At 38.4% G+C, this 19,950-nt stretch overlaps 1 protein-coding gene across 1 annotated transcript; it reads right to left on the bottom strand.

Annotated features, from left to right (window-relative positions):
• Positions 1-6,105: 6,105 nt before the first annotated feature.
• Positions 6,106-14,852, bottom strand: TMEM52B (transmembrane protein 52B). Its single transcript, XM_032390766.1, has 6 exons — positions 14,646-14,852; positions 12,633-12,782; positions 10,184-10,227; positions 8,380-8,418; positions 7,687-7,853; positions 6,106-6,347 (listed from the first exon to the last, which is right to left on the bottom strand). Exons 1-6 carry the CDS (start codon positions 14,850-14,852, stop codon positions 6,106-6,108), a joined length of 849 nt encoding a protein of 282 aa, XP_032246657.1.
• Positions 14,853-19,950: the final 5,098 nt, after the last annotated feature.

Here is a 19,950-nt window from a genome sequence, read left to right as displayed (position 1 = left end):
ACACAGTCAACAAAACAAAGAGGCAACCCACAGAATGGCAGAAGATATTTGCAAATATCTACAAATAAAGGGCTGGTATCCAAGATCTATAAAGAACTTCTCAAACTCAACACCCAAAAAACAAATAATCAAGTCAAAAAATGGGCAGAAGACATGAATAGACTACTTCTCCAAAGAAGACATACAAATGGCTAACAGACACATGAAAAAATGTTCATCATCATTAGCCATCAGGGAAATTCAGATCAAAGCCACATTGAGAGATCACCTTACACCAGTTAGAATGGCAAAAATTGACAAGGCAAGAAACAACAAATGTTGGAGAGGTTGTGGAGAAAGGGGAACCCTCTTACACTGATGGTGGGAATGCAAGTTGGTACAGCCACTTTGGAAAACAGTGTGGAGGTGCCTCAAAAAATTAAAAATAGAGCTACCCTATGACCCAGCAATTGCACTACTGGGTATTTACCCCAAAGACACAGATGTAGTGAAAAGAAGAGCCATATGTACTCCAATGTTCATAGCAGCAATGTCCACAATAGCCAAACTGTGGAAAGAGCAGAGATGTCCTTCAACAGATGAATGGATAAAGAAGATGTGGTCCATATATACAATGGAATATTACTCAGCCATCAGAACGGATGAATACCCAACTTTTATATCAACATGGCTGGGACTAGAGGAGATTATGTTAAGTGAAATAAGTCAAGCAGAGATAGTCAATTATCATATGGTTTCACTTATTTGTGGAACATAAAGAATAGCATGGAGGACATTAAGAGAAGGAAGGGAAAAATGAAGGGGGGGAAATCGGATGGGGAGACGAACCACGAGAGACTACAGACTCGGAGAAACAAACTGAGGTTTTCAGAGGGGAGGGAGGTGAGGTGGATAGGTTAGCCCGGTGATGGGTATTAAGGAGGGCATGTATTGCATGGAGCACTGCGTGTTATACGCAAACAATGAATCATGGAACACTACATCAAAAACGAATGATGTACTGTTTGGTGACTAACTTAACATAATAAAAAATAAATTAATTAAAAAGAAACATTAAGTAGTCCTCATTGTCTTCAAGTTCAGTATCTGAATTATTTAATTTAAGCCTTAACAATATGACATTTTTCTTTAATTCCATGATCCCGCATTTCCCAATACATAATTTATACTAAACTACTATATAACAAAGGAAGGAAGCCAGTAGAAAGTAAACAATTAAAGAATAAGAAAAAGGAAGAAGAAGGAGGATGGTAAGGATGGGGAACTAATTACCTTATTTATACCCATAAACAGTTGACCCTTGAACAATGATGGGGGGAAGGGTTAGGGGTGCTGATCTCCATGCAGTCAAAAATCCATGTATAACTTTTGACTCCCTCAAAACTTAATTACTAATAGCCTACTATTAACTGGAAGCCTTATCAATAACAAACAGTTGATTAATATGTATTTTCTATTTCTGTGTATATATATATATATAATATGCTGTATTCTTACAATAAAGTGAGCTAGAGAAGAAAAGCATTATTAAGAAAATCATAAGGAAGCAAAAATACATTTATAGTATTACACTGTATCAAAAAAATCCATGCATAAGTGGATCCACACAATTCCAACTGGTGTTCAAGGGTCAACTGTATATTATTAAGTTTAAACATAGCAAAGAGAATTTTATTTAAGTAAAAAAAAGTGAGTTTATTTGGGAACAGAGGAGGAATTACAATTCAGAACAGGAAGCTATGGTGAACCATAAGTAGGTCCAAAGAGACAAAGGGAAGGTCAGCTTTTATTAGGTTTTAGGAGGAAACTGGGAATGGTTGTTTGAACAAGTTTATAGGGACAATAAGAGTTTGAAGTTGTAGAGGTGTCTCATTGTTTGCAAGCAGTGGTTAATGTGTTGTTGCTGGGACAGGGAGGGATCTTCCTTCCTTTTCTAAAAAATCGGGAGATATAATGTCATCCCTTATTAAAATAATTCTTATCTTCCTTATTCCTGCTGGCTATGTAGGCTACAATGAGGGGTACATGCTTGAGAGCTCCCCTTTCAGGGCTTCCCAATTCCATTTGGAATTATTTCCACAATATAAATGGACATTTTAACTTAATGGGCTTCTAAACTTGTATCTTCCTCTTCAGACCCCACTGTCCCAGATAGGAAAATCCAGTAATCTCAGCCATTTCCAGTGGATTCTTTTATAAATATTGTAAATTATGAAGGCCTAATACAGAATTTCTTTTTCTTTTCTTCTTTACAAATTGAGAATTTCATCATATAATCTCAAGGAAACTTTGATTTTTCCCACTGGCACATCTGAACTTTTTTTGATGCTTTAGTGAAGTCGGCATTACCTTAGATTAACTTGGTATATATTTTGTCATGAAATGCCTTTTCCCCATTTTAGAAATCACTATCTTGAATTTTCCCCTAAATCTGGTCTTGCACATTCTTCCCTAATCAACAGACAGCTACACCTTCCCTAATCCTAATCAACAGCTACACCTTCCATGCATTGGCTCAGGTCAATGATCAAGGAGTCATTTTTTCATTCCTTTCCCTTACTACATTTCTCAACTCAATCCATCAGCAAATGTGGATGATTCTATCCCCAACACACCTTTCAAATTCCTACATTTATCTCTATTTCCACTTCTAAGATCACCATGTTAGTCCACAGTCATGGACTATCCACAATCGCAATTCCTAGCCACAATCACCTCTTGTCTACTCTTCCTCAATATCTCCCATCTAGTCTTCATGCTTTCATACTTGTCCTATTCCAGTCCATTCTTCTATATCATCAAGAGTCATTGCCTCAAAATTCAAATTGCATTGGGGGTGCCAGGGTGGCTCAGTCAGTTAAGCATCTGCCTTCGGCTTAGGTCATGATCCCAAGGTCCTGGGATCAAGCCCCATGTTGAGCCCCCTGCTTGGTGGGGAGCCTGCTTCTCCCTCTCCCTCTGCCTGCCGCTCCCCCTGCTCGTGCGTGCTCTCTCTCTCTCTCCCTCTGTCAAAGGAATAAGTAAAATCTTAAAAAAAAAATTCAAATTGCATCAAGTGACTTACTGTTTAAATTTTCAATGGTTTCTCAATGCATGTAAAATACAGTGTAGACTCCTTGCCCCCAAGACTCCTTTCCCCTCTGACCCCATTTGCTGCAGTTCTCTCTTTAGCTTACTAGGATCAGCTACTCTTTGTTCAGCTCCTCAAACTTATCAAACTTTCCCTAGTCTTTGAAATTGTTCTTCCCTCACTCTGCCTTTTCCAAGGGTTCTCTGCGCTATTCATGATTGTTATCATTTTATTTTTTACTTTTTCTTGAGGTCTGTGAGGACCATGAGTCAGAGTCCCTGACTGTCTTGCCCACTCTTTTACCCCCAGCTGCCTCTGCACTATTCCTGGCAGATAATTTTTTAAACAATACCTTTTGAACACAGAAATTGTTGAATCAATGTAGTGCAAAACCTAATTAGAAGTATTATATTGAGGAGGAAGGACATCTATTTCAATGAGACTGGAAAGAAGGAGGAAGAGCAGGTGCTGGTCTGCAGGAGCTTGTAGCTTTGGGGTAGGAAGTTACCTGAAGGCTTGATTTCCTTTCTGAATGAGGAGGACAAGTCCCCTGCCTAGAATTAATGAGTGGGTGAAGGGGCATGGGGTTGTAAGGGAGCCACTGAAAAAAAATTTTTAAGATTTTATTTATTTATTTATTTATTTATTTGAGAGAGAGAGAGAGAGAGTGCAAGTGGAGGGAGGGAGAGGGACAAGCAGACTCTGCACAGAGCCCGAGGCACTGCTCCATCTCACTACCCTGAGAGCATGACCTGAGCCAAAATCATGAGGCAGTTGCTTAACCAACTGAGCCATCCACACACCCCGAGAGCCACTGAAATTTGAATAACTAATAAAAGGAGTAGGAGAATTACAAAAGAAACTCTAGAAGAAATGGCAGGTGGTTCAGGTGGTGTTGGGGACCATGACCTTGTCATGACCTCTCTTAGTAGAGTTGAGAGTTTTCTGCAGCACTGCTCAGCAGCATAGGCTTTGGGGAGAAATCAGCTTCACTGAACTAATGTTTAAAGTTTGAAGGATAGGTGTAAAGAAAGTAAAAAGACATTTAAAAAAATTGAGAACAGTGGTGAAAGTGATTGCACTGATTAACAGAGACCTTAGATTGAATAGAGAAAGAGGTGAAGCCAAACGGCTGCTAATATTCTGACAAAATGGGAGGATTACAGGAATGCAAGTATCCATGTGTTTGAGGAGAGGGAGAGGTGGAGGGGAGAGGTGGGGCTGAGAGATCTCTTTAGAATAAGGTACTTATAGGAGGATTTCATGGGAGGATTTCTTCCAAGATCTTTTTCTACCAGATGATGTTTTAACTGCTTCAGTACTGCGGTATCTTGAAGGAAAAACAAGCCTAGAATATTTTATGGAATGTGTGATAATGAAGTGATTCATTTGGCAGTGGCAAAACAAGGCCACCACAGGGTCTATTAACAATTCATGCATCTTAACAATTTCCAGAGGCAATTTGATAAATGACTCAGGATAAATTCAGATCACCAGCAGCTTATCCTCAGTTAGAACATTTTCCCCCTTGGGCTGAGGGAGCATTCCAAGAATGTGTTTAATGAGGTGCTATACTAATCAGCCATTCCCTGGGTATACGTCTCTATGAGTGCTGAAGCTAATTGCCAAATAAACGTGTTTTCTCAAATATTCCTTACCTCTATACAGACCATTTTAAAAGGAATCACATATCTTTAGTTGTTAACCTCAATCAACAAATCTTTATTGATGAAATAAAGTGACTTTCGGTGCGACTTAATGATAACAACAGGATGACTGGCAAAAGGACAAATGAGAACATAATTCTCAGTAGGATCTTAGCAAAAGGGTGAAAATTTGATGTCAATAGTAAGAGTATCAAATATGTGTGCGTAATACTTTACAATTCTTGTCATTTATATTTAGTTTATTTGATTCTCATAACAATCCTTGGAGGTTTTATTAGCCCCTATTTTACAGGTGGGAAAACTGCTTTACAGATTTTCAATGATTTATCTAAGGTGACTGGCAAGTCATTTTCCCCCGATACACTTCACTTCCTCAATTGTCCAGTAATACGTCAGGTGCACAGCTTAGCGCTACACGGCAGGATAGTGTCCCCAGGTAGGATCCCTTCTAGGCTGAGTTCAGTTGCTCCAGGAACTGGAGAGGCGTGCGCATAGCCATTTCTACCATGGCTCCACTAGGTGGCAATGAAGGCCACCCCACTCGAATGTGTCACTCAAGACATCTGGCTTTAAGTGGTCAAAGCCAGAAAGAGAAAAGCAAAGCGATGCTCTTCTTCTAGACTCAGAAAAGACTGCATATGCATGTGTATGCGTGCACGCGTGTGTGTGTGTGCGCACATGTGTTTGCTAGGCAGAGGAACTGAAAAATGAATAGAAACTGTTACTGCACCCTATGCAGTTTCTCATACTGCTAGTGGGTAGGACCAGAGTGAAAGAAAGACCTTGATATTTGGCACCTTGATGCTATAATGTGTTCTCTTAGCCCATACCTGCAAGGATGGATCCTGGATATCCACTTAGGTATTACATGATGTCCAAGAGTATCATTGTCATTTGGCATAAAAGTGAATGTTCTCTCAAGAGGAAGAATTCATGACTTCGGTGCATTGTCTGTGGGTTGTGCCTACGCTCTTGTCTTTCTCCTTGAGTGTATTACGATCTGTTGTTGTGTTATAGCTGGCAGAAAGAAAAACCACTTGCGGTATCCTATGGGTAAAGGAACTCAATAGCTAAAGGAATTCAACATACTTTTGATGCTTTCTTGGTTCAGAAATAATCAACATTGCTAGAGGTTAGTTGCAAATTTTGGCCACTGGATAAAGAATTGGAGTTGCCAATTAGAGCAACTATTTTCCACCTTAGAAAATAGATGTGGCTGGAAATGAAGAGTTGGAACCCATCCTTTCCAATGAATAATGTTTACTTGTCATCCTAAATCTTCCAGAAGTTGGGGAAAAAAAGTTTCATTTGTCTGTCTGTAGCAACTCTGGGGAAACCCCCACCCCATTTATAAAACCAGAATTCCCATCAGTTTGAAGAGTGTTCCCCTCGAGGAGACTCATCCACTGGGGGCACCTGCTTCTCTTCTGGCACTGGGGGTAGATCAGGTGCTTTCTGTCCACACCTTGCAACGGTGAAGCGACTCATGTGAAGAGCTTCTTCATACCCTGGGAGAGTGTCCAAAGAGGAGGGCAATTGGCCGAGGGGGCTGTGGGAGTGAGCCACAGCCAGGATTCTTCGAGCTGCAGGGCCAAATATTGACTGCAGGGCTAGGGAGGAAAGAAGGAATAGAATTAAAGTAAATGTGACATCTTCAGAAATCAGGGACTTACAACACACTTAATTTCCCTTCATTTTTAGCAAGTGTCCAAACCATTGTCACTCTCGGCCACAAAATGTTATGAAAATGCTGTGAACCTTGTTTGGAAACCAACTTCACTCTGCTGGAAGATACTGTCTTCTCTGGGGTCCTCAACTAATCTAAATTGTGTCCCCATATCTGACAACATTGTCCTTCCCTTTTACGGACTTGGGACACTTTACACCAACCCACTGATAATGCAGACTCCTTAGAAATATTTATTTCTGTCTTACTTATCTTTTTTCAAAGGGCAGTGAGTGAAACAGGAAAGGTGAACAGCAACGTAGTCTCTCTTCAAAAGAAATTTCACAATGTTGTGCCACCTGCTGTTCTGACTAGTCTTTCTTCTCCCATTTGGGGAAAGAATATAATATGAAGAAGAGAACAGAAGGACATAAAGGAAAGTGTTTTAAAATCATCAAGGTGATGTTAGGCTAACATATAAGTGTATCAGCAGATACACTACAGAACAAAGAATTGCAAGTACACATGACTAATTTCTTCAAAGATGTAAAATAATATATAGGTAATAAAAAATACAGGTTCTCACAAAATCCAAGACATTTTTGAAAAAGGGATACACCCAGAGCTTAAAATAGTCTTATCAAAATAACTTTATAAACTGGGTAATTCTTCCTATAAGACATTTCCAATATTTTCTCCAACATTCTACTTCTTTCTTCACTCTATCATTAGACCAGTATTTGAGAACACAGCATCAGTGAGAGCCCAGGTCACCACACCATCAGGTTTCTGGAAATTAAAACAACCCTGAGTTCTAGAATCTTTAATACTATTCAATCCATGTTTCTATATTGTTTCATCATCCTGATCATTCTTTTACTTGTCTTTTTTTTTTTTTTTTTAGTAGGTTCCTCACTCAGCGTGGAACCCAGTGAAGGGCTTGAATTCACAACCCTGAGATCAAGACCTGAGCTGAGATCAAGAGTCTGACACTTAATTAATTACTGAACCACCCAAGGGCCCCCAATCATCCTTTTTTCCCCTTAATTTTATTTATTTATTTGACAGAAAGAGAGAGAGCGAGAGAGGGAACACAAGCAGGGGGAGCAGGAGAGGGAGAAGCAGGCTCCCCGCTGAACAGGGAGCCTGATGAGGGGCTTGATCCCAGGATTCCAGGGTCATGACCTGAGTGGAAGGCAGACAGTTAACCCAGTGAGCCACCCATGCGCCTCCCTGATCATCCTTTTAAACCCCCTTTCAGGTTATAATGTCAGAGGACTCACAAGTGATAGTGCTCTGGAGAGTGCTATCATGATCAAAAGCTATGACTGTCACTTCATAGGGAGGCCGGCCCTCATCTTCCCCATTTTGCTGGCGACTCAGACAGCAGCGGAAGCACGCAGAAGTCAGGCCGCACAGAAGAAGCAGTGCTCCAATTACCACCAGCAACCTGCAAGAAGACCACCCCCCAGTGAAAGCTCTGTGATCTGGTGTGTTTCCCAGCCCTGGCCATAACTGGTCTTCAGTGTCTACGTTTTTGACTTTGACTATTTTGCACAATAATCATAAGATTTTAATTTCAACACTTTCACTTCACATGCATACTTATTTTGTCAGCAAGACTAAATCAGTTCATTAAAACAGTAAGAGATCTAAGGTGGTTTGGAGGGTCTGCTTTCCACTTTATATTCTCCTCTCTGTAGAAATTTCTAGAGCTGATCCTGACAAAATACACAATAACCTTTTGATGGCTGAGGAGATGGTATTGAAATAGGAAATCCTGGCATATTGTCACATAGTTAATGATGAGGTAAAGAAACTTTACTCCATGAGATGCTAGGTAAGTAGGCTGGCTGTCTCCTACATTTTTTTCCTGCTGTCAATATATTTAAAAACTAAAAAAATAAAAATGAATGCCCTTGAGAAAAATAAAGTTCCTTTGAAATGTCTTTCTGGGTATGATAGCTGAAACTTACCATATGTACCAGAGATGCACCCAATCTGTGGTCAGGCAACTATGGAGAAAGAATAAAGTTTTTTTTGCAATAAAAACACAGTCGGTGCCTGTTGTAGTTCCAGAATCAGGAATACGAGTGACAATATAATTTGCTACCTTGTTATAACAAAAGCATCACAACTTACATTTATTTTTTTAAGTTTGAGTTTTAATTTCAGTTAGTTAACATATAACAGGTTATTCTAACTTCAGTAGAGCCAGCAGAATCTATTGCAAAATGGGATGCCTTAAAGTGTTTAGTACTACAGATGACATTGGGTAAATAATTTTGTAAATCATTATAAGACAGACTAGTGATTATGAAAATGGTGTTAATAGAAAATATAACCATGACCACAGTAAACAGTTACGATGACAATTACCAAGAAAGAATTTGGAATGTAAGTTTACAAAGTTTGAAAATGGGTAGGAAAGTTAAGGTTTGTGTGTGTGTGTGTGTGTGTGTGTGTGTGTGTGTATATATATATTTGAGTTCAATAAAATTTAAACATAAAGAAAATTTCAGTTATAAGCATGAAAGCAATACAATGAAGTTTGTAACTTATGTTTTGCAAATTGTTGCGAAAAGGGTCACCATTAAACCATAAAAATTCTCACCATGAAAAAAACCCTGAACTTTCACATCCAGTATCAAAACTAATATATACACCCACTGAAGCCAAATAAGAAGGAGGAAAAATGTAGAAACCAACTTCACCATGTTGAAAGGTAATTAAAGTAACTGAATTTTCTCTACAGAGATGACAAAAATATGGATTGCAAGGAAGAAGGAGTGTGGGGTAAGCTCAGGAGTGGGAAGGGGAGAGGAAGGAAATATTTATGTTTGAAGATGAACAAATTTAATAATACTTTCTGATATATTGAGCTATTGAAACCTATTGTAATTTTCTTCTACGTCCTCTCTTTGGTTGCACAGTTGTAGAGCATACAATTTGCTTTTTCAATAAACAATGTCTCCTGTAGGTTTCTCACATTCTCCATTTATTTAAAACCTCTTCTAGTTCTATAGTGTTAGTGATTCTGATTCTGTTAAAAGTGATTCTTCCTGAGTAGTAGGTGTCTAAAACCTCAGACAGTGTGACAAGCAACCAAGGCCGCCACCATTTCCCCTGGGTTTAACAGTCTTGGCTATTGAAAAACCCTTCCCATGGCTAAATATGTGTTTTCCTTCAGGCTGAGCAAGTGTTTTGTTCCAACTGGCCCTGCTTTCTTAATAATTTACCTCCAAGTGGAATGAATCTCTTCCCCTTTTATGTCCTCTGTGTCTGTGTAAGACCTAATTGTGATAGGTTTAGATTAAGGGATAACAACATCAAAGTGACAGCTGAATGAAGCTGTCTGCCCGTATCTGCCCGGGATGAAATTTTAAATCCAGTCTGTCCTGATGAGTCACTGAGAAGCATGGAAAAGAAACACTTTTGCAAATTTCTGTGACTATATAAATTGTTTTTATATTAATTAATATAAAACTTTATATATTTTATATTAATTATAAAAAAATTAATATAAAATGTATTAATTCCATTGTTTTAATGGGAAGATAAGCCTTGGAAAAAATGCTTTCAGGGATGTTATTTTAACTACTTAGGATGACACGAGGGCATGTCTTTATTTTTGCATGACCCATCTGTGAGATTAGTGGGTTGATGTCCATTTAAGTAAAGATAAAGGGAAGTCACAGATATTTAATGACCTCTTGACCCTGTTTTGGGTACTGTTTTTGTCTGTTTCTCCTTCTTCCCAGTTTGGTCTCAGATACTCACTGTTCAGGATTCACGCAGTTCTCCTCACATCTTGCCGGGGGAAGCTGTAGGAAGGGAAATAGTCTCAGACAGGGAAATGTCTCATCTGCTCTGCTCAGCAGTCTACCAACCATTCCTCATGACTCTGGTCTGTTAGTTTACTTGGTGAGAGCCGGGACAATATGAGGACAAGGTCATAGGGTCAGCCATGTTTAGGACTGTTTTCATTGCTCCCATGCCTGTTGATTATTATATTTGAAGTGGGAGACACTGGAAGAGCAAATATCTAATCTGTGGGGGGTTTTTGTTTGTTTTGGTTTTTGGTTTTGTTTTGTTTTTTTGTTTTGGGGTTTTTTTTTTGGTGGTGGGTAAGCATTACAACTTTTGTGAGTGGGAGGCAGAAGCAGCATTTAAATCAATTTGTCCTAGAAATGTCCTGATCTGTCTCTCAGGATATTGTTATCGCCATCTTAATTCTTTCCCAGCAACAAATTGAATTCTACCCCATTCCTCTTTTTTATTCCCTTAACTCATCAATAACACACCATACAAAAAAAAGGAGAAAAAGGAGGGGAACAATTTTATTTATTTAATAGCTACTATATGCCAGTCAGGCTGCTAAGAATTTGCAATATGTCATAACATTTCATCACAAAACTCATGTAGGTGGGTATATTTAGCCTTAGTTTGAAAGATTACGTGACGGAGGCAAAGGGGTTTAAGTTAACATGGCCAACTGCATGCTCCTATTGATGTAGCCAGAATTCAAATCAAACTCTATCATATATATATGTTGAATGAATTAGTAGAACAAGGGCTAAATCTGCTCTAACAACTCCTTGATGTTGCTATCAAGTCCCTTCTGCTATTGATAATGAAAGCTTCTACTCCTTCTTTTACCTGGTATTTCAGTTGACTTTTTCCTTCACATAGAGAAGCTTCTGTTTAGAAACCGCATCTCACTTCCAGTAAATTGAATGACTTAATATTCTCAGGAAATCATCAACAAAAACCACAAAGGTCCCCCACAAGGACAGATATTTGTACTTATTGAGAGTTTATGGGAGGGGGAGGGGACACACAAACTCATGACATAGCAGGTGAAAAGGATTTGTAAAAGGACTAAAGAGCTGTCCTCTGCAGACAACATTTGAGAAACTGCTTTTTTTTTTTTCTTTTTAATTTAAAATGGTTGATCACTGGGCGCCTGGGTGGCTCAGTTGGTTAAGCAACTGCCTTCGGCTCAGGTCATGATCCTGGAGTCCCGGGATCGAGTCCCACATCGGGCTCCCTGCTCAGCAGGGCGTCTGCTTCTCCCTCTGACCCTCTCCCCTCTCATGCTCTCTGTCTCTCATTCTCTATCTCGCAAATAAATAAAATCTTAAAAAAAAAAAAATTTTAAATGGTTGGTCACTAAGGATGACAAAGTGTGTACTTCCTCAACCCAGCTCTGGTTCTTTGTTTTTCTTTTCTGACTAAAGATAAGAGAAGCTTAAAGTGCTAAACAGATAAAATACTTCTTCTTGTGACTATTGCCAAAAAAAGAAAAAAAAAAGGAAAAGAGAAAGAAAGTGAAGGGCAAGGAAAAGAACAGGAAGCAAAAGGAAAATACAAGAAGAAGAAATGGATTTACAGACAATAATTTAACTGGGATATAGAAAGCAAAACAAGCAGTCCATTCTCTACTAAGATATGTACAGGAATATGATACTAGCCAGTTGCTTGTTTTTCTTCTTCTTTTTTTTTTCTTTTAAAGTAGGCTCCACACCCAGCGTGGAACTCAACACGCTGGGCTTGAACTCACAACGCTGAGATCATGACCTGAGCTGAGATCAAGAGTTGGACACTTAACTGACTGAGCCACCCAGGTGCCCCTGCTTTTCCTCTTTACTAGTGTTCATAGCTATGTAAATTTCCCCTTGACAGTTGTCCAGAATCCTCAATCTAATGACCCTTTTCTCAGCTAACAAGTTACAGGGGCTTCTGATTTTTGGTAGGGAGAAATAAAAGGTTGGAAGTATTTTTCAAGAATTTTCCCTCTTTTACCTTATTTCTGATCTGGAGGCACATAAGCTGCTAGAATTGTATCAGGGCTGATGTGGAAACTCCGTTTAGGGGAATTATGTAATTCATTTTGATAATTTATTTAGGATTTTGAGGGATGAGTGACAGGATGCTAAAAGAGAGAAATATAGATAAGTGGCACTTCTAAATTACCATAGCTATCCTGCATGTGTACATGGTTACCCTAATTTCTGTCCCCCCATTTCACTGATGCCATCGGCCACACATGGGCCTTGTAACCCTATAACACTAAGGAAACATTCTAGTTATTCTTTTCCCCACTACCTCTTCGGTTCAATACATGTCTTTCCCCTCAATCATTTCCCCCAAGGTTCTTCTGAGAGTTGGTTTATCTGAGAAACAACCAAACAAACAAAAGTTTTATTTTTGCATTTTCGCAACTCACCTGGATGCAATATACCAGGGCAGAGACAGTCACGGCCCGGGTTCGCACCCCCATGGGGCTGAACTGCTTCTCCAGGATCAGGTTCGGCGTGTCCATGTCTGTTGCCTCCTTTCCATGCTCTGTGTTGGTCTGACTTCTTGACCTGGAGGACTTAAGGAGACAAATTTTTCTCAGCAATAAAGCTTTCGCTCTCTCTTTTCCTCTTACTCCTTTGGGCTTTTATTTTCTGTGGTCTTTCTCTCTCCTTTCATCCTGGCTTCTTTCTCTATGTCTATTCTGTTGTTCCGGTCTCCACATTTGCTTCCTTTGGCCTTCTTTCCTTTCCTTCTACTAGCAATCCTTTCTATAAGTCTTTAACTTTCCCCCACTGCCCCCAAAAGGAAAACATTCAGGGAGGACATATTCAGTCCTCAGAATTAGGTATTTTTCTAGGCAGTGGTGAGAAACTTGACTTGAGGAGGCTCAACAGTGAATTGCTGGTGACCAAACAAGTTCTCTCATCTCCATCAAAAAAGGAGTAATACTCTTGGTCCTTTACTGCAGCACTTCAGGGGGACCGTTGAATAACTGCCAATCACCATCCACTCGCCTCTCCACGTAATAAGCCCTCCTCTCTTGCTCTTTGAAACCCTCCCCTTTGCTATGTTGATAATCAACTCTCCTGGTTCTGGGTCATTTATTCGTAACCATTGCAGTAGGACTGAGAGGTTAACAAATGGACCGGAAAGCACTCCCAACTTTGAGGAAAGCAGATCCCCTCTACCTTGACTTCAGTTCTTTTTGAAACACATAAGTCAGACAGACACACATCACATTTTTTTAAACTGGGTTCCAAAAAATAAAGAATAAACTGGGTTCCAAGATCTATGGGTCTCTAGGGTTCTCTCTCTTTCTTTTAAATAAAATCTAAGGTCAGCGTAAAAATAAGCACACGTGGAAAGAGAATATTCCTAAAGAAACATCTCTACAGGAACGAGTGAAGGTTGTATAAACGATTTATTTTTAAGTCAGTAATTTTTTACTTAATACAAAGTACTTCAAAAATTTTTTTTAAAATACAAAGTATTTCATAGGAAAATTAGACATCAGTCGATGCAGATTTACCTATCTCATAAGAATTGAATAAAACCACCTTTCAGATCATATCTAATGCTGAAAGTCTAATTTTACTTTTACTGAGTGATTGTTGAGGGCAACTGTTGGGTGGGATTGATTCAAAGAGTCCTCACACAGCTTTAAAATATGATATCAGCATAGAGAATATAATCTTTTTTTCCTGTTAGCTAAGGGAATCAAATAGTGACAGAAAAGCCTAATATGATACTGGTGATTAGACATCATTAAGTTCCAAAACTAAATGAGCACTACATTATTTTTTTAGAAAGGAAGATAGAAATAGGATGAAGAGTATTTTTCAAATTTCAGCAGAAAAATTGACAAGGTGGGAGGTATTTCATAGGACAAAGAGAGCAGAAAAATCCTGGCCCTCCACTAAATTATTTGTGGTTTCTCCAAGCCTTAATTTTCCCATTTATAAAACAGAAGAGGAATGCTCACTTGACCTGCCCTAGATGTTGTTTCATAGAAAAAATACCATTGGAGATATGAAGGCATTTTGATTAGAATATTTCTACTTAGAGTGGCCTGTATATGGTAGCATCACTAATCTTTCCCTGCCCTTTCTCTTGTCAGAGACACAGTAGAGCATCGTGGCTAAGAATCCAGCTAGCTTATCTGGGATTAAATACTTGCTTTGTCACTTATTTTTATTTATTTATTTTTTTGCTTTGTCACTTATTAGCTGTGCAATCTTGGGAAAGTTGTTATATCTCTGTTGGGTCAGTTTCATTCTCTCAGAATGGGGTAATAATAATAATGTTACTTCATAAACTTACAGAGATTAAGTAAGTTAATGTATGTGAAATGCATATAATTGTCCTGATGTAACAAGTATTTTATAAGCATTAACTAGGATTATCTTGATTTCCATTCAGTTTTGCCAATGACCTTCACCTTCAATATGCTGAATAACTGATGTCCTCTTGGTGTATTATTACCATGACCATGTTTTAGCTTTCCTGGTATTCCAATTCTTGAATATTTCCTCTTGCTGTTCTGGCCATCTCTTCTCCCAATCATACCAGCCAAACCTGCATGAACAGGTTTGTCAATTAACATGATTTTTCCCCATCGCACTTTCCTGCATGTGATTGCCGTCATCTTTTTGCCCTCTAGCTTTCTAACAGGTTTGAACAAAATGGGATTCTGTTAATGACTTCCTTGTTACTTTTCTTTCTTAGAATTACTACTGCTATTTGTTGTTGTTGTTCTCACTGGATTATTCCTTGAAGAAGTAGAACTTCTTGTTTGTCCTAATGAAAGTGATTATGCCTTGTGGCAATTTTAGTGCTGAGTTCAGTCCCTGTCAAAGCCTCCATAGCAGGAACAATGACAGAGGAAAGAAGATCCCTGTAGGAAGACCGAAGACGGTATACAGTGGAAGGGCAGGTAGCTGAGGTAGAGGGGAATGACCTCATTTCAATCCTACACGATCTTGTTGTACTTCCATTAAGTTTGTGAATCATTAGCTTATACCCAGGTTGTTAAGGACTTGGAGTGGAACCAATGGAGGGTGCATGTACATAGGCCTTTTCACCTATGCCTCAGGAAATTGTTATACAAAACCTGTAACAAGTGAAGCTAAAAAAATTACTTATTTCTGGCCCCTTTGACTATTCTCCTTTTGACCTTGTCTACATCAGGTGACCAACCAAGAATTCCCTTCCTTTCTGTGCCTCAGTGAAATAGATGCCAGGACAACACTTACTGTGAGTCATCAAGCATGAGTTATAAAGTGTTGAGCAATGAGTTAGGCCATACCCATGGCTTCAAAAATAGATAATAAAGCAGAAGAGATTAGTTCCATCTTGCAACTTCTCTACTAGGAATTCCCTCTATCTTATGAATCAAGATTGCAGTGTAAGCTTTGAGTGACAACCTCAGAGGTATTGACAGTCAGGATTAGATTTAAGGACATTTAACAAAACAGAAGGATTAAGTTTATCACAGGATTATTAGTTTTATATGCCCTCTAACACATTACCACAAATTATATGAGTAACAATGTAAAACGACACACATTTTTGTTTATCTCACAGTGTCTGTGGATCAGAAGTATAAAAGCAGTTTAGTTGGGTCCTCTGTTTAGGGTCTCACGGGCTGCAGTCAAGATGTCTGTTGGGCTGTGTTCTCATTAGAAGGCTCAACTGGGGAAGGATATACTTCCAAGCTATGTCAGGCAGGAATTCATTTCTTTGTGGCTATAGGATTTGTGTATGCTTGTTTCTTTAAATCTGGCCAGAGAGGCAGAAAGGAGGGAGAGAACCTTTAGCAAGATAGGCACTATACCTTACATAATCACATATATGGATGATATATGTTCCATCACCTTTGCCACATTCCAAGCCACAGATACCAACCCACACTCAAGTGGAGAAGATTACACAAGGGCATGAACATCAGGAAGCAGGGATAATGAGAACCACTTAGTCTGTGAAACTTTTCCAGCTATCTGCTACATCAGGATTATAGAAATTATCCCATGGATCTTTAAAAACAGAAGAAATACAAATGTCCATCAATGGATGAATGGATAAACAAAATGTGGTATATACACACAATGGAATATTATTTAGCCTTAAAAATAAAGAGAATTCTGATACATGCTACAGCATGGATAAACCTTGAAGACACTATGTTAAGTGAAATAAGCCAGATACAAAAGGACAAGTATTGTATGTTTCCACTTATATGAGATACCTAGAGTAGTCAAATTCATAGAAACATAAAATAAAATGGTGGTTTCCAGGAACTGGGAGAAAGAAAGAATGGAGAGCTATAATAGTCAGGGATCTCCAGAAAAACAGAACCAATAGGATGTGCATATTTATAGAGAAAGATTTATTATAAGGAACTGACTCATGCAATTATAGACTGGCAAGTCCAAATCTGTAATGTGGACGAGCTGGCTCGAATCCCAAGAGAACCAATGATGAAGTGCCAGCCCACAGGCTGTCTGCTGGAGAATATTTTCTTATTTGAAGCAAGATTAGTGTCTTTGTTCTAGGCCTTCAACTGATTAAATGAGGCCCACTCTCATTATGGAGGGAAAACATTACCCTACTGATTAAAATGTTAATATCATCCAAAAACATTCTCAGAGAAACTCAGAAAAATATTTGACCAAATATCTGGGTGCCCCATGGCCCAGAGAAGTTGACACATAAAACTAAGCATCACAGGAATTATAGTTTAATGAGTACAGAGTTTTTAATTGGATAAGAATAGTGAGCTGAGTTCTTATCTGACATCAGATAGAAAAGAGATGTTCAGTAAGTCACTTACATTTTTTGGGCTTTAGCTCCACATTCTCAAAATAAAAAACTAAGACATATTTTCCTTAAATTGCTTTGTATTTTAAAACCCAGCTTATTCTGGTGATGTCTTAATAGCTAAGAATCTCAAGTGTTAACTGTTTACTATTTACAAGATATTAAAGAACATTACAATTGATATGGTATGCCAGGGTGATAGGAAAGAATTAGTTTTTATTAATAGAAGGGGATCTATTTTTACTTCTAAAGAGCTTGTAATTTGGTTGGAGAGATGGAATAATTTTAATGGAATTGAAAATCAATAGAGTGCACTATTAGAGTATATAAAATGAGGGAGTAAAAATTGTTGGCAATCCTACCTGTAGATGTTGAGTACAGAGGATTTTTTAAAGAAAAAAAAATGAATTGTATTTGTAGGGAGTACAGGATTTGTAGAGCTCATCACCAGGTCCTGGACTGTTTAGTGAGTTTCTTATGAGTGTGGACCCAAAAGGACAATGGATGATTATGCTCTCCTGGGTTTCATGGGTGGGGTATGAAGGTGAATAACTGAAGTCTGAGAGATCTAGCTCAATCTTAGACCTTCTCTAAAGAAAGTAGTTTTTTCTAGTGCTGTTTGTATCCTTGGGCGTTTTAGCTATATAGTAACATGCATCTTTCCAAGACAATCCTTCGTAGGACAATCCATAAAAGGTTACTAGTAAGTGATGAGCTCACAAGAAAAAAATGTTTCATGTCAACAAGTGTGCTTCTGTATCACTTCTTTATCACTAGAATATTGATGGCATACAAAATAATTGAGTCACTGTGGAGAATTATAAAATGTCCTCTTCATTGTGACATGATTTCAGTATTTATTAGTTCATTATTAAAAACACTTTCCTGGGATGCCTGTGTGGCTCAGTTGGTTAAGCGTCTGCCTTCAGCTCAGGTCATGATCCCAGGGTCCTGGGATCAAGTCCCACGTTGGGCTCCTTGCTCAGCCGAGAGCCTGTTTCTCCTTCTGCCTGTTTTTCCCCGTGCTTGTGCTCACTCTTCTCTCTCTCTCTCTCTCTCTCTCTGACAAATAAATAAATAAAATCCTTAAAAAGAAATAAATAAAAATAAAAATAAAAATACTTTACTGAGATTCTATTTATGTGAAAGTCAGCATGGTGAATGCAGGAAGCAATCTTGCTTCCTGGCACTCACAGTCAAGGGAGGTGGGGTGGGGCTTCAGTGATAAAGGTAAGTAGCATTGATTTGTTACAAGCTGGTTTGACTAGGATATATTACAGGCTGAGCTTTTTTTGTGAACTGTATCATAGAGTAAAACTACATTTAATTTTTAAAAATCTTTCTTTCTTTCTTTCTTTCTTTCTTTCTTTCTTTCTTTCTTTCTTTCTTTCTTTCTTTCTTTCTTTCTTTCTGAGACAGAGTGCAAGCTAGCAGAGGGGCAGAGGGAGAAGGAGAGAGAATCTTTAAGCAGGCTCCACACTTAGGGCAGAGCCTGACACGGGGCTCGGTCTCATGACCCTGAGATTATTACCCTGAGATCATGGACCTGAACTGAAATCAATAGTCTGATGCTTAATAGGCTGAGCCACCCAGGTGCCCCATAGAGTAAAACTTTAAATGACAGGTGAACTATTTTCAATTTGGTCTCAGATATCCTGCGCAGGAAAAGGGAATACAAGTAATCCAGGAAGGAGGAAGGAAATGGAATCCTAAGTAGACTGTCAGTATCAGTGATTTTTCTTAATAGTTTCCTAGATATTTTATTTGTATCTATTTTTTTTCCAATGTTCTTTAATGTATCCCCTCCTTTTATTTTTTTCCTCACGTAGTTTAAAGCAAATTCCAGATATCATATCATTTTGCCCATGAATACTTCAGAAAATATCTCTAATACATAATATTTTTTTTAAAAAAAAAGCATGTATAACTGCAATGAGATATTTCTTCTCTGGTTAGGAGGTTGTAGAGGGAAAATAGGTGAGAATTCTATCAACGAATTCATATAAGCATCCTTATGGGGAGCTCACTGAAGTCTTTGAGACTCCAGTCATTTATGTGTAAAATGTATCCTTTGATGGGCAATTCAATTGTGCTGAATATTACTACTACTACTATTAATAACTATCATTTATTGAGTTCTCATGTTTGAAGTAGAATACTTAGCATTTTGAAACAATATTTCATATGAATCCAGATAGCAACATTACCAACATTATCCAGTGGACATTGCAATGTCCCAATTTATAGACAAAGACATAAGTTCAGAGTATTAAGTAATTCTCCAAGATTATAGACTAAGGTACTAGCAAAGGAAAGATTTGAAACTAGCTCCATCTGGCTCCAAATTTCTGCTGCTATGTTATACTGCCACTGTATGAAATAGCACTCCTAATTAAGTTCTTAATTACCCAGGTCACCATGGCTGGAGATGAGTCACATATGATTAACTCCAAAATTTCTAATCTTCTGCTTATTTAATTTAAACAGTCAAAATTAAAAAGGAAAATGTGAGACTTATGAAAGCCACAGTATAGAGATAGTCTGCTACAGTGAAGTAAACAAATATGGACACTGGAATCAAGTAATCTGGTTTAAATGCAGAGTCTTCTACAAATTTAGTGTGACTTACTCTTTTGAGTTTCAGTTTCCTTATCTGAAGAGTGAATACAAATGCCTGTCCTCTAATGCTCACAGAAAATAGTTTTCCCTTTCATAAATTACTTACTGAAATATCCTGAAACACTAGCAGAATCACCACTTTCCCCACCTGCAATAGACATAAACCAAGAATTTGCGTCAGCCAACTTCCCAGTATGAAGCAAAGCCTCTTCTTCCTCCTACCAGTGATTGAGTCATTCTTCTATTAAATAGCAGTAGCTATTTAAACACTCTAGCAGGAGCTCACAGATTTTTACTTTGCAGAAGTC

This window comes from Phoca vitulina, unplaced genomic scaffold (genome assembly GCF_004348235.1).
Source record: "Phoca vitulina isolate PV1807 unplaced genomic scaffold, GSC_HSeal_1.0 scaffold59, whole genome shotgun sequence".
Lineage (NCBI taxonomy): Eukaryota > Metazoa > Chordata > Mammalia > Carnivora > Phocidae > Phoca > Phoca vitulina.
Note: the sequence above shows the minus strand (reverse complement) of the source record. Positions and strands in the feature narration are given on the sequence as shown.

What these genes read in the sequence shown, in the direction of transcription:
- TMEM52B (XM_032390766.1), bottom strand. Translation starts at nt 14,852, where the DNA reads ATGACGGCAATCACATGCAGGAAAGTGCGATGGGGAAAAATCATGTTA. An exon ending in GTGCATCTCTGGTACATATG is followed by an intron (nt 7,854 to 8,379) that starts GTAAGTTTCAGC and finishes GTCTTCTTGCAG; the next exon opens with GTTGCTGGTGGTAATTGGAG. An exon ending in TCTCCAGAGCACTATCACTT is followed by an intron (nt 6,348 to 7,686) that starts GTGAGTCCTCTG and finishes TTTCCTCCCTAG; the next exon opens with CCCTGCAGTCAATATTTGGC.